Genomic DNA, 15,565 nt, shown 5'->3' with positions numbered 1-15,565 from the left:
AGGCTACCAATAATATTCTAAGCGATGTCCTGTGAGCTGTTTTGCAGATGTTTTGCAGCTGTTTTTCAAACCCCCACCACATGGAAAAAGTTAACCACATGATGACCAGACTCTGGCCATGACCTAAGCTGCCACAATTCTGAGAACTGGCCTCAAAGTAATAGGGACAAACCAACCCTGGAACTGAAGATTAACTGTCCTGAAAACAACCAAGATGATGCTGGTCAGACAACTGCCAATTCCAAAGTGACTGTCAGAGCTGACAGTGCCTGTTCTGCAGGTAGTCCCCTCTCTCCACCTATGCACACCTGAAGCTCCCCTTTAAAAGCTCTTGCCCCCGATCAGCACCGGGGAGTCGGCTTTTGGACATGAGTCCCCCTTCTCCCCAGGCTGCCAGCCTCCTGAATAAAGCAGTCTTTCTTTTCCTACCAACACATGTCTCTCAAGTATTAGCTTTCAATCAGCAAGCGGCCAAATCTGACTTTGGTAATAATTTTACTTGGCTAATAATTTAATAATAATAATTCTACCATAATTCCTTGCCTCAAGCCACTTACCTGATACCCTATCCTAGCCCTTTGCCTCTTCCATGACTTCTACCTACTGTTAGGGGTATATCACTGGAACACACCCATTCTTTTATTAGAGTGATGAGTTTATGTGGATCTACTCTCCTCATTTTTGGATGAAGATTTTGTGATTAACTGAAATGAGTTCCCAGGCAAAGGCATGACTAACTCCAATGGCCTGTGCTGTCTGTATACAGCCCCCTGATTCAAGGGGTATTCTGAGCACCTACTGTATGCTCTGTCCACTGCTCAGGACTAGGCATAGAACAGAGACCAAGGCAACAACTGTACCCTCATGAAGCACACAGCCAGGGGAGGAAGTTGGAATTGTTTTTTAAAACAATTAACATATAAAACATATAAAAACAAACGCTAAGGAGAAAAATAAATTAAGACTAGAGGAGGAGAAGGGGATAACAGAGGTTGAGATGGTAGGATGGCATCATTGACTCAACGGACATGAGTTTGGGCAAACTCCAGGAGATGGTGAAGGACAGTGAAGCCTGGCGTGCTGCAGTCCATGAGGTCGCAAAGAGTCGGGCACAACTGAGTGACTGAACACCAAAAAAGAAGAAATGAGGCTATTAAATAATGAGACTAGACTTCTTGTGTGGTTTAGTGAGTCCTATTGGCCTTTCGAGAGAAGTTACTCAACGGCAAAATATAACCTCTAATTTGCTTGGGGGGTGGGAGGCGCAGGGAAAAAGACAATCATTGCAAGATGATAAAAGAAGATAAAAATGAACCACCCCTCCCTGCTCCTTACAAAAATACTTCTACCCCTCTGGTAGGTAAACTGATAATGCTCCTTACCTGCACCTACCTGACTCCTCTGATGCAATACGTACAAGTACTTTCAGAAGCTGAAACCACAAAGCAATCTGAGGGCGTCACCTGTAAACGGGGTGCTCTGCGTCCTTGCAGGACGGTGACTGGCAGAGGCGGCGTCACCTCGAGCTCCAAATGGGGACGGCGGGGCCTCCGTGGGGGGAGCCTCAGCTATGAAAGAGTCAAAGTCGTCGTCCTCCTCCTCTGGGTCCTTCTTCCCCTCCTCCGCTTCTCCTTTGCGCTTGTCTTTCTCCCCCTCTGGCTCCTTTGTGACCAGCAAGGCATCTGGTGAGGAGGAATCCCGCTCCACCAGGCCCTCGCTGCCGGAAGCCAGCTCTTTAATGATTTGGTCGTACTGGGCCATGAAATCCTCACCCTCGGGGTTTGCCACCATCGGGTGGGCACCGGGCTGCGCTTCGGGGGTGGGGGCTGCTGACTCGGGGTTTGGTTCTGGGGCGACCTCAGGCTCGTTCGCTGGTTCCGGGTCCCCGGACACACTGTGAGGCACGTCCGAATCGTCCCTGCTATGTTCCTCCTCCGAATCCATCTCTGGCTCAGGGCCAGGCAGGGGGCCGTTGTTCAGGGGGGGACCCTGGACCTGGGTCTGGGCTGGGGGCCTCACGGTGCCCTCCTGTGAACCACACGCGTCTTCAGCATCCTTCTCAGCACACAGCCTGTACACCATCACATCGTCCTGGAAGTCAGACTCTTCGATGTAGGTTCCCTTGAAGAGCAGGATGGCATTCTTCTTCATCTCCTGGATGTGTTTGGGGGGGTCCACGGGGGCCGGGGGACTGGAGTTCTCTGCATCCTCATACGGCCCGGGGGAGCCCCCGCCGGTCCCTGAGGAGATCCCGGTGTCGTAGCTGTCATCCCACTCCAGCTCCGTGTGGCTCTTCTCCTTTCCGGGAGCCAGCGGGGGCCCTGTCGCCCCAGGGACCTGCTGCGGAAGCCTGGGCACAGGGGAGGTGGCGCTGGGGGCCTTCTCCTCCGGCGGGCCCAGGCAGAATGCCTCGGGGTCGGGGGAGTCTCCGTCGTACAGGGCGGACCACACGCGGCAGTCCCGCATGCAGCGGAGGATGTTGGAGTGGGCCTCCCAGAGGTACTGCAGGTAGCTGATGTCCAGGGCTTTGCCGTACTCCACGATGCAGGCCGACGGCGGGAACGCCTCGGGGAGCGGCTGCTCCGTGGGCCCTGCCCCAGGAGACACAGGAGTCAGAACGGGGTGTGGCTCTGTGGGGCTGCCGAGACCCCGTCCCACCAGCCACTGTGGTTCTAAAGATTTCTGACAATGATGTTCAAAGAACAAAAAATGGTTACAGTTTTAGGAAGAAAAAATAAAACCAGAAACTCTACCCTCATAGAAGATACAAAACCAATCTAGCCATCGCCAGCAGAAGTCTGTTACTGGGTGTCAGCCTTTAGAGAAATGAGCTAATGATGGCAACCTCTCACGCTGTTGGGAGGATTAAGTGAAGTAATATTTCCAATATGGCACCTGCTATAGAGCAAGAAATAATTAAAAAGATTTTTGCTTTGACTCTAAAGTAGAAAGCCTATATAATCCGTGAACTTGGAAAACAGATTTTCTCTAGAAAACCCTGGGTATTTCAAAAAGCCTGTTAATTCATTCTGCCATCCTGAGAATTACTGGCAGTTTTATGTTCCAAGTAGTGTCTTATAATCAACTTTCATATTCACTACCAAAATAGCCCCTTTAACCTAAGAATGATACACGGACTACCTTTGATGTTAAAAGCGCTCAACCATGTAACGGAAATAGCTATGCAAACATCTGCATTGAAGTTTACATTTCCTTTAGGAGAAAAATGGACTTAGACAAGGGCAAACACAAATTCTACTGTTTCTTAAAACATCTACCACCTGGCAGGCGCTTTATTGGTGCTGTCGAATTTAACCCTCACAACAAGCCTATGTGGAGACTCTGTTTTCTCCATTTACAGATGCAGAAACGGAGGCTCAGAGACAAAGATCACCCAAGAGTCAGTGGCAGAGCCACAAATCAAGCCACAAGTCTCACTTCCTACCTCCCCACGTCAAGGTTGTCTCACGTCAACCTCTCTCCTTATTTCATTCAAGCCTCTTCATTATCTAAAATAAGGGCTAACTCTACTTTAACTATAGCCAACTCCAACCCCCAGCCCCATTTTGTTTAAAAAGACATGCGAATTCAACACATCTTCATACTTGTACACTGAGGATGCTGCTAGAAAGCCTAGTTAAAATTGAGGTCTGGGCACAGTGACAAGGTGAGAGCTGGGCACTTCAGTGAACACTTATTATAACTTTAAGAAGCAGAAAAGGACCCCTAGCTAGTCAGTCAGAAAAGAAACAAGACTCACTGCAGTGTTCCCTGTCTACCGAGAGAGACACACTCCAAGGAGAGATGGAATCTGGTATCCTTGTGTTTACAAAGATTACCACTAGAGAGGTCTGCCTGGTAGGCTGGGACCCCGGAGGACCCTGTGCTTCAGTGCTTACACCTGGACATGCATCTCCTCCCCTCCAGCAACAGAACACAAAGAAGGTATAAGGAACTAAAAATAACTGCATGCATGCACAGATGGGGCAAATTATGAAAAACAGCATACAAAAAGGCCAAAACTGAACTGCCACTCTTGCGGTGCCAGAAGCAAAAGCAGGGCCCTGAGCATGATCCCAGCATACAGCACTGCCAAGAGGGTCAGCAGACCACCTAAGCCACCCCTCTGACCCCACCTATCGGTTCACCCCCACCCTCATCCCATTTAAGGGACCAGCTTGGCCCCTGACTTGGGGAGCAAGCAAGGGAATCTGTTTCTTGTTCTTGGGCTGCAGCAAGAGGCCCGGCAAAGCCCTGCCTGAATTTCTCCCCTGGCCTCTTATCAATTTTTATCGCTTCAAGGGTCATGGATGCAGGTCGGCAACACCCCTACCTGGGCTATCACGCGTGCACTTTGACCAGAGAATATAATCCCTCTCCTGGCTCCCAAGTGTCAGGGTGATCCCGCTGGAGCAACAGACGGGCGTCAGGGCGAGCAGCTTGGCCGCAGACACAGAGTAACAGTCTCTCTCCTTCACAGCCCACCTCTGACTCAGCATCATGTGATTGCAAGGGATCAGATACCTGGAAGACAAAAAGGGCCGCGTTCAGAGTCTGCAGGTCCATTCCCGTGATCAAGGGGGTTCGTCCTTTCTGCACTTTCACTCCAGCCCCCTGCCAGCCCCCGGGGCTCACTCCCAAGCTTAAAGCTTGTCAAGAGCTTCTTTTTTCTGACAGCAGATCTAAGGGCCTTCACAGGTTAACGTCCCCAAACTTCCCGTCTCTTAATGGATGTGCTATCCCTCTGCGCCCCGGACCTTTCCCTCTGCTGTAACCTCTCCCTGCAGTATGCTTCCCCCTCCCCCTGCCAGACACATGCCTTGTCATCTTGCAAACTCCAACATCAGTGTCACTTTCTCCAGGAAGGCACCTGGGCTTCCTAATCCAAGGGGGAGGTACCCTCTCTCTCCATTATGCTCATAGCCCTCACTAAGGCACTGTTATCAGAATCACAGCTATTTTGGTGTCTGCCTTCTCAACATGATGTGCTACCAGAAGAAGCACCTCCTTCAAGAGTTCTGCCTCGTGAGCCTGTGATCAGTGCACAGAAAGGCAAAGACCCTGTCAGAGTGCTGACCTCCTCTCGTGTCCTCCCGTGGGGCCATGAGAACATCTTGGGCCACAGTGTTCTGGCACCAGTTCTGAAGGGGGTGCATGTAAGGGAGGGGGGTGTCCCACACCACCAAGCAAGCAATGCTCCGGACTGAAGGGGTCCTTCGGTTCAACTACTCGGAGACGGCAGTGGAGCCCACAGGGTGAGGGTTTGGTCCTACAAGACCTACACACACACACACACACACACACACACACACACACACACACACACACACACACACACACACACACACACACACACACACACACACACACACTTCAGATGCCAGTCACAAGTTCAGGCTGTCACCTGTGCTTCTGAGGTTCCAACAATCCCCTCTTGGTTTGATTAATTTGGTAGAGCAGTACACACAAGTCAGAGGCTTTTTTTTTACCTTATTAATTTTATATTGGAGCATAGCCAGCTAACAATGTTATGACAGTTTCAACCGGACAGCTAAGGGACTCTGCCAGATACATGCATGTGTCCATTCTCCCCCAATTCCCCTCCCATCTAGGCTGCTACATAACATTGAGCAGAGTGCCCTGTGCTATATCGTAGGTCCCTGCTGGTTATCCACTTAAAATACAGCAATGTGTACCTGTCCATCCCAAACTCCCTAACTATCCCTTCCCCTCACCACCTAAGTTTGTCCTCTAAATCTGTGAGTCTGTTTCTGTTTTGTAAATAAAGAACTCAGAGACATATGACTTACTAGGTCACTGGTTTATTAGGAAAGGATGTAACTCAGAAACAGTCAGATGGAGAGATGCAAGGGGCCGGGGGTCGGGGAGGGTGTGGAGGCTCCGTGTCATCTCCAGGCTCCCCCTCTCCCAGGACCTCCACCAACGGGAGGCTCTCCAAACCCAGCCGCTGGGGGGCTTCATGGAGGTTTCACTCTACAGTCGTGGCTAACTGAATCACTGACCATTCACACTTAATTCAACCTTCTCCCCTCCCTGGACATCATGGGCTCAGAAGAAAAAGGACAAAGACCAAATATATATTTCTACTTATGAACCACAACATCACAGTGGCCCAGGGCTCACCATGGAGCACTGGGCCCCATTTCACCCCAAACACTTTTGGGAGTGGGTGACAAAGCATCTCAGGATCATTACACAGCTGGAGACAAGAGAATGTGGGCAGTCACTCGGAGCATGCTCGGAGCACGCTGGCAGGCTGCGAGGCTGGAATAAAGTGCGTTTCAGTGGCTTCCTTTGCTAACAGGAGAAAGACCACACTGTTTGTTTAAACAAAGATGAACAAATGGGATGGAAGCCTCACGGCCAGAGCCAAGGGCCCCACGTTTGTGCGGGAGCCAATTCCAGAGACCCCGAGCCCTGAGGCGGACAACCACAATCCTCAATAAACCTGAGTATTTTTGTGTCTGTATTTAGCTTCCAAGAGAGGCAGTACAGAGGAAAACAAGCTATGATTAAGGATTCAGTGAAAAAGATAAAAGTACAACTTCCAGGGTATGTCCCGAAGCCAGTAAACATTGAGCTGTCTCCCACAGCTCTTGCGGATCCACAAGAAGAAAACCTATGTTTGCATTAATGACTGACCTGCTGCAAGTGCCTGAGTCAAGGAGGAAAAGAGATTTCATTCTCTTCATAGCACGTTACACTTTGGTCTTTATAACGTTCATGGTATGAAATGACAAGCTTGCCACTGAACCTTCAGTTCTCAAAAAATAAATCAAGTACTTCCCTGGTGGTCCAGTGGCTAAGACTCCAAGTTCCCAAAGCAGGGGGCCTGGATTCATTTTTTGGTCAGGGAACTAGATCCTACATGCCACAGGCAATTAAATAAGTACATATATATAAATAAATACTTAAATTGTGCTAAGTCACTTCAGTCATGTCCGACGCTTTGTGACCCCATGGACAGCAAGAATACTGGAGTGCCATGCTCTCCTCCAGGGCATCTTCCCGACCCAGAGATTGAACCCATGTCTCTTATGTTTCCTACACTGGCAGATGGGTTCTTTACCACTAGTGCTACTACCTTTAATCAGTAAATCAAATTATGCCTCATTCAACCCAAACCTTAGCTACATTGCCAAGAAGGGAGACCCAGTCTCCCTTCCCCACACTCACAGGCATACAACACACAGAGACCCCTGAGCCTGAACCCCTATCACTAAGATCCAGACACACCCTGCATGTCTGAAGCAGCAGTATTTATTTGCAAGTTCAGGTGCATGGAACTCAAAGGGTCTAAGAACAACAGGAAGGACAGGAGAAGGCAGTGTGGGAAACGGGCCAGGTCTATCCTCATCCTTAGCCAGGCTTTGGGGACTTGTGCCTGAGTCCTACTGGAGGGGAAACAGATCCTATAGGTAGAAAATCAAAGAGCTCTTTTCATGAGGATCTCTGTGAGAGGAGATGCTCTGTGGACCAAGAGTGATGCAAAGGAGAGAAGCCTTCTCTGGCCTGCGCTTCTTGACCCGGCACTGTTCTGGCCCCAAGGACACACAGGGAGGCCATGCTGGCCCAGCCCTCATGCCCTGCATCATGCCCGAGCCCTCTCAGGAGCGGGACATGGCAGGGACCGAAGGGAGGCAGCACCAACCAAGGGCTCAGCAGAGATGCTCCTGCGGCAACCGCACTGGGGCACAGACGTGTGCATGAGCCCATGTGAGACCCCAGCCTTGGGCTCCCACAGAAGTGACAGCTGACGCTCCCCAGGGTCCATGGTCTTAGACAAGGGGCAGGGGTGGGTAAGAGCCAGGGAATCCTGTCCTGTGGTTGCTGATGTGAACTCTTCTGCTGTCACAGGCGAGAGAGGCCTGGGGAAATTCAGATTATACAGAATTTATATTGTATCCTTATTCTCATCATCAATTATTTAAGAAATAACCTGCTTCGATGCTTTTATATACTGCAGGAACTTGATGACTGCTTACAGCTCAAACCAAGCGTATTTCATGACTTAAGTTGATATACATAGATTTCTACTCTATTTGAATAAATATAAAAAAATGGAACAGTGTATCAAACCTAATAAAGCTATTTATCAAATATCACCAGTGGGTAGCTTGGAATTATATTAGAATAAATAGTGATTGGGAATTTGCAACTTTGCAAATACACACTTTCAGTAGAAACTAAGAATTTTCGTCTGAGTAAATCAAATAAAGGGATCCCCCAGTGGTTGAAGGAAAGGGTTCTATACAATTAGAAATTGGAGAGTCAACCCAAATGAATAACACCCTTGCATTTAAAGCAGGACTTCTACTATGTGCCTTTATAATGAAGGATTATCCCAGAGAGAAGAGTGGGAGAACCATACACTGACCCCGTCTTCTGTCATTTACAGAGAAAGACTAGAAACAGAACAAAGTCAGATGTTCCCCAAGTGTCAAGCATCAAAATTAAGTGCTGATGACAGCAGAAAAATCACTTAGGAAATTTAGTGCAGACATCTGTCATCAAACTATCTTTTCATTTCAACTATATTTGCCTGGGATGGGATTTTACTTAAATTCAGGAAGCAGTAAATATTACATAATCGGAAACTAATAATTGGCTTTAGAGGCTCAGATTACTCAAAGCCATCCCAATACAGCAGGGAAAAAAACATTTCCTACATTGTCCTCCCTTTTTTCATTATCTCCCTAGCCCTCTGCAACCCTGGGTCCATGTTCTATGTTATTGGATATCACTCATTAAAATAAATCGTCACCACTTCTGCAACAATTGAGTTGACAACCGATCAATAACAGAGCATACACATTGCCTGCTGCTACACTGACAATAAAAACAAACAAAGCAGTCAGGTATGATGAAGTAAGCAGGATGCTTCTTAGGAGATGAGGACAACCTCAGTATGCACCAACAGGCAAAAATCTTAAAAGCAATGTGAGTGAATTTCAAAAACCTCCTTTGTTTTTCAAAGAAGTTTTGGCCGTATTTCTCCTGTTCACCGTACCCTGAGTTGGCTTCTTTTCCCCTCTCCTCCAGAAACCTAATGCTCACATAAGATGGGAATGTTCCTGAAGTGAACAGACAGCTTCTCTTTGAGCAAAACAGTCTCTACCTGAACACAAAAGGTGATGCAGTTCGTAAACCTGACAAAGGATCAGCACTTGTGAAAGAAAAACCCCAACCAGAATATTCAGAAATGGCATTCAGGGTACTAAGCAATTCAATGTTGTCATGAACATGGGGGTAATCTGTCAGGTGACTGCCTGTCAGCGGTCCCTGCCTGCCTTTGGCCCATCACAGGTCACATCCTGTGAGGTGGACAATTTCTCTCACGTTTTCTGTGCCCCTAAACAGCCTCTCTAGGGGTACCTTATTCCAACCTACTATTCTGATATCTTGCTAAAGGAAAAAAAAATATCTGTTACAAACTGATTACCACTTTGAAATGTCAGTAATTAAGAGTATTTGGGTTGCAACAAAAATTGATGTAGTTTTATCATGTAACAAATAACTTCACTAAAAGGGGGTCACATAATTGCCTCTCAGATCTACAAGTTTGTCGTGAACATTCAAATGACTACAGCAGCAACATCAAAAAAGGACAGGTTATAAATATATTTTTTAGGTCCCTTAAAGTTTAAATGGCTAGAAAAATAAGGATTTTTCATTGCCTTTCCTATTGGTACAGATTCTAAGTCAGAAAAGACATTGTTTTCATTACAGTAACCCCCTCTTATCTGAAGGAGATACATTCCAAGACCCCCAATGATGCCTGAAACAGTGGATAGTATTGAACCCTATAAACACTATGCTTTTTTCTATATATACAAACCTATGATAAAGTTTAATTTGTAGATTAGGTTCAGTAAAAGAATAACAACAGCAGCTGGTAATAGCTATTTTTTCCCAACTTTAGAAAAGTTTTAGTGTTAGAAAATGTACAGACATGATAACATCAAGATTTTAATTTACAAAATGGTACTGAAGAATGACAAATCATATCCAGCTCATTTATCTACTGATAATATGGTCTAGTCTATTCAGTTTTCACCCTAGAATACACAACGTTTTAGCTCATGGATCCATTTTTGGAGTATCCAGTAATAAAATAGAACAATTATAACAATGTACTGTAACAAAAGTCATGTGAATGTAGGCTATCTCTCAAAGTATCTTAGTGTGCTGGACTCACCCTTCTTGTGATGATCTGAGATGATGAAATGCCTACATGATGGCATGAGGTGAGGTGAATGATGTCAGCCTTGTCACGTAGGCTCAGGCTGCTACCGACCTGACATAGGATGAACATATACTTAAGGTGATCCTGGATCACTGACACATGAAGATGTGGATGGCTGGGTATCAGGGGCAGACTCTGTCGATAATTGGGGATCGTGGGAGGGGAGGCCTGAGATTCCATCACACTACTCAGAACAGCACACAATTTAAAACCTATGAACTGTTTTTTTCCAGAAGTTTCCACTTAATATTTCTGAACCACGGTTGACCATGGGTAACTGAAACCTTGGAAAACAGAACTGAAGATAAGAGGGACTCAGTTCAGTTCAGTCGCTCAGTTGTGTCCAACTCTTTGCAACCCCATGGATTGCAGCACACCAGGCTTTCCTGTCCATCAACTCCCGGAGCTTACTCAAACTCATGTCCATTGAGTCAGTGATGCCACCCAACCGTCTCATCTCTGTCGTCCCCTTCTCCCACCTTCAATCTTTCCCAGCACCAGGGTCTTTTCCAATGAGTCAGTTCTTCGCATTAGGTGGCCAAAGTATTGGAGCTTCAGCTTCAGCATCAGTTCTTCCAATTCAGGACTGATTTCCTTTAGGATTGACTGGTTTGATCTTCTTGCAGATCAAGACTCTCAAAGAGCCTTCTCCAACACTACAGTTCAAAAGCATCAATTCTTCGGCACTCAGCCTTCTTTATGGTCCAACTCTCACATCCATACATGACTTAGCTTTATCTAGATGGACCTAACTGGATACACACCTTATCATTCCAGCCACCATTGTTCACAGCCTTGTTCTCTCAACTGTAAATCTCCTTATCTCTTTCTGCTGCAAACTTAGTAGTAACTTCTTCAATCGCATTAATTCTCTCTTAATCTGTATTTTAAATGTTATTTAAACAGTTTTTCATTTTAATAATTACAGTTTCCACTTCTAAAAGCCCCAGCTGGTTCTTTAAATCTGCCTGTCATTTTTACTTGATTGTCAAAATATCATTTTTAGGGGACTTCCCTGGTGGTCCAGTCATTAAGAATCTGTTTCCAGTGCAGGGGACTCGGGTTTGATCCCTGGTGAAAGAACTAAGATCCCACATGCCGCAGGGCAACCAGGCCTGTGTGCCACAGCTAAGACTCAATGCAGCCAAATAAATAAAGATAAAATAAACTTCTAATAAAAAAAGTTTTTAGTTTAACAGAAAATAATAAGTATTGACAAGGATGTGGAGGAACTAGAACCCTGTGTACTGTTAGTGGACTTTTAAAATGTGCAGCTATTATAGAAAAAAAATAATTTAAACAGAATGACCATATGATCCAGCAACTTCACTTCTGGATATCTACACAAAAGAAGTGAAAGCAGGGTTTTGAAGAGACATATCTGTATATCTATGGCCATAGCAGTGTTATTCATTACAGCTAAAATGGGGAGAAATCCAAAATATCCACTGACAGATAAATGAGTAAACAAAATGTGGTATAAATAATGGGATATTATTCGGCCTTCAAAAGGAAGGAAATTCTGACACTTAGCACAGTGAAGACACTGTGCTAAGTGAAATACATCAGGTACAAAAAGACAAACACTGCATGAGTCCACTTACATGAGGCACGGAGAAGAGGCAAATTCAGAGCAACCAGAGGCAGGACAGTGGCTGCCATGGGCTGAGGCAGGGGGCAGTGAGGACTGAATGGGAACAGAAGGGGCTTTCTTTGTGAGGTGAGAACAATTCTGGAGATGGATGATAGCAACGGCTGTACAATATTGTGAATGCACATCACTGAACTGTATGGTTAAGATGGTAAATTCTAGGTTCTGTGTATTTGACTCAGTCAGTTCAGTCACTCAGTCATGTCCGACTCTTTGCAACCCCATGGACTACAGCACGCCAGGTCTCCCTGTCCATCACCAACTCCCGGAGTCTACCCAAACCCATGTCCATCGAGTAGGTGATGCCATCCAACTATCTCATCCTCTGTTGTCCCCTTCTCCTCCTGCCCCCAATCCTTCCCAGCATTAGGGTCTTTTCCATTGAGTCAGCTCTTCACATCAGGTGGCCAAAGGATTGGAGTTTCAGCTTCAACATCAGTCCTTCCAATGGATACCCAGGACTGATCTCCTTTAGGATGGACTGGTTGCATCTCCTTGCAGTCCAAGGGACTCTCAAGAGTCTTCTCCAACACGACAGTTCAAAAGCATCAATTCTTCGGCACTCAGCTTTCTTTATAGTCCAACTCTCACATCCATACATGACCACTGGAAAAACCATAGCCTTGACTAGACGGACCTTTGTTGGCAAAGTAATGTCTTTGCTTTCATAGCTTTTCTTCCAAGGAGCAAGAGTCTTTTAATTTCATGGCTGCAGTCACCATCTTCACTGATTTTGGAACCCAAGAAAATAAATTCTCTCACTGTTTCCACTGTTTCCCCAACTATCTGCCAAGAAGTGATGGGACCAGATGCCATGATCTTAGTTTTTTGAATGTTGAGTGTATTTGACTACAATTAAAAATACTTGTTCTGCCTGAAATTATCACAACATTGTTAATCAGGTATACCCTAATACAAAATAAAAAGTTTAAAAAAACAGAAAAAGTACTTGTTAAATGGGGGTGAGGGGCGGGAGGTGGATCGGCCGCTCAGGTGACAAAGATCGGAAGCAGAGGTTTCCTGCATGTTTACCTCGTGCGGACCTCTACATCTGTCCCCCACTCGTTCTCAGATTCCCCAGGCAATATGGCAGAATCAGAAATACAGAAAGTAGTAAATAAAGGGCAACTGTTAGAATATTCTCATCATCATCCTCAATAAGGAAACAAAGAAGAAACTCGGGCTGGGCGCGCTGGGATCCGAGGCTACCCCCAGCGCTTTCTCCGTGACTCCTTCAGCACCTGCAGCCACGCACTTTCCTGGGCAACAACAGGCCCTTACTCACCCTGGAAATGACAAGCTCTGACGTGGACGTGTATTTCAATCACGAGCTGATTCCTTCACCTTCATAAGGCGCAGATCTGGCTCTCAAAAGAAGCTCTAATACGACCTCTGAGGACAGTTTTTACCACAAGCACCGCCCTGTGGGTAGACAACGCCATTGGGCAGAAGCGTCCACCCCCCGGGCTCAGCCTCCCCCAGTGACCCAGGGCTGGGACACGGGGCCAGGCTTCCAGGCCCACTGCAGAGGGCAGCTGCTTTCGCTGCTATCAGAGAAGCAGCATTCAAGAATCTAACGTTTAAATATAAACAGGATTTACCCTTGCTGGAAGCAAAGTCTGGCTTTGACACTAAACAAAAAGGCTTTAACAAGGTGCTCTGATGGATTTCATCCAGGTGCCGCTAATGCACTCTGTCACATCAGGAGAGACCTGTTGCAAAGCGGATGTAACCCTTTTAGGACAGAAAACTAATGCTCTCCTGGACAACTCAGGGTATGTACTTATGAGCAGATTTGTTCTTTGCTAAAGCCCTAAGATTAGTTGTTGATGGCCTGATCTAAACCTTCCTAAAGTCCAAAATGTATAGGTGATATTCTCCTATAAAACAGGGACTCGGCAAGGCCTCCATCACCATGCCACCCACTGACTCCCACTGCAGTGTTTCTATCACTCCCGTTTGCAGGATGCCACGTCTATACTGCACCTTCCTCAAACCAGTAGTTCTCAAACTTAGCGGCATCAGAATCCTCTGGAGCTAAATAAAACATAGCTTGCCAGGCCCCACCCCTAACCAGTTTCTGATTCAGCACGTCTGGGAGGAGAAGGCCAAGGATGTGTGTTTTCATGGGTCCCTGGATGACGTCTCTGCCGCTGTTCCCAGGATCACGCTTGGCCATGCCCTGAAACTTCTCCAGGGCCAGGCTCCTCTTGGAACGCCAGCTCCTCAGTAATCCTGCTCACGCCGTGTCTAAACCGCAGTGGGGACCAGGGGCCGCGGGTCTCCTCTCAGCACCCTCTGTCCCCAGAGGGGTCAGAAGCAGGCTCTATGGAAGGTGGAGGTGGAGCAGGCACCCAGTGAGCGGGTCAGCTCTTTCCTTATTGCATCCAGACCACGGAGGGGACTGTGGGAGCACAGGCCCTCATCAACTCTCTTCCTTCACAAAAGCAGGTGCTTCTCTCAGGGACCCTGTGAGGATAGGCTGGGCTGAGGCAGGATGCGGTGTTCCTGAGTCTCCTGCCCGCCGACCAAACTGATGTCGTCTTGCTGGCACTCCACTTTGACTCCCGATGCCCATCCTCAGATCCCAGGCCCGCATGACAGCGTTCCCACCTGGACACCTGAAGGACAGGCCTTTCCTGCCCTGTGTACATGGGTGTCCTTCTCAGCTTGCCCCTCCACCTGTGCCCTTCTGAACTGTACACAGGAACTACTCAGTAAATATTCACCGAATTTAATTGAAAACTACTGGCAAGTCAGGCGGTGAGCACTGTAGCCATACCATTACTAAAGCAAAAGTCATAGAATAATTTCTATACATCAACAGCATTTCCTATTGAGAAAAGTTGTTTTCAATAACATGAGCCTCCTAAAAATGTACTTTGAGAGAAAGACATTCAGTTACAGACCAGAAGAGCTTTCATAATACTTCTGAAAGTTTCCAAACATTCTATTAATTTTTTCCAGGAGCACGTGTATAATATAATGCCTTTGCCCCCCCTAAATACTTTTAACCTTGGGCAATAATGCAGAAATTAAGCTGATTTTCTTGATTATTTTCTTTCTTAGAAGCATGGTCCTTACTTAGCTCATATTACCAAAGGAAAATAAAATAGCAATAGTGTAGTGTTGTTCTTTAAAGGAAACAAAAGGTGGCAACTCACCTTAGAATTAGTTGTAACATCACATCTTCACAATGGAAACCGATGAGAGTCCTAAATAATGCCAGGGACACCACACAAAGCTGGGAAGCAACAAACACACATTCTATTTCAGACACTGAGAGGACCTCTGTGACCCCCAAAGATGGTAAATAAATCAGAATAACAAAATAAAATGGTCTTTATTTTTTAAGTAGTTTTAATTTTTTTTTTTAAAGATGCTGCTGCCAGAGAGAATGTGTATTCAGACTATCAGTTCTCCTGTAGGATTCGATTCGACAGTCTATCCCTGGGATTATGCCACTATGCAGAATCACTCTCCTACAAAATGCCTATGCTCATAGAAGATCCAGATAAATATGCCCCTACAACTCCCCAACATGCACACACATGCACGCACACACATGATCTACTTCTGTCGTTTGTTTTCCTATTTTCTTCTTTTAATATTTTATTTATTTATTTGGCTGTGAGGAGTCTTCCTTA

At 46.4% G+C, this 15,565-nt stretch overlaps 1 protein-coding gene across 8 annotated transcripts in view; it reads right to left on the bottom strand.

Moving 5' to 3' along the window:
• Positions 1–15,565, bottom strand: part of FHIP1A (FHF complex subunit HOOK interacting protein 1A) — a 381,881-nt gene that overhangs the window by 14,034 nt on the left and 352,282 nt on the right. For all 8 annotated transcript variants that reach the window (XM_081544005.1, XM_081544003.1, XM_081544002.1 and 5 more), the window contains 3 exons: positions 15,083–15,162; positions 4,334–4,524; positions 1,464–2,591 (listed from right to left, as the gene is read on the bottom strand). In XM_081544005.1, coding sequence (XP_081400131.1) covers positions 1,464–2,591; positions 4,334–4,524; positions 15,083–15,162 — 1,399 coding nt within the window. The remainder of the gene's footprint in view (positions 1–1,463; positions 2,592–4,333; positions 4,525–15,082; positions 15,163–15,565) is intronic.

Source organism: Giraffa tippelskirchi, chromosome 11, assembly GCF_054371585.1.
Source record: "Giraffa tippelskirchi isolate mGirTip1 chromosome 11, T2T-mGirTip1v1.2.pri, whole genome shotgun sequence".
Classification (NCBI taxonomy): Eukaryota; Metazoa; Chordata; class Mammalia; order Artiodactyla; family Giraffidae; genus Giraffa; species Giraffa tippelskirchi.
This window is presented reverse-complemented; position numbering and strand designations above follow the sequence as displayed.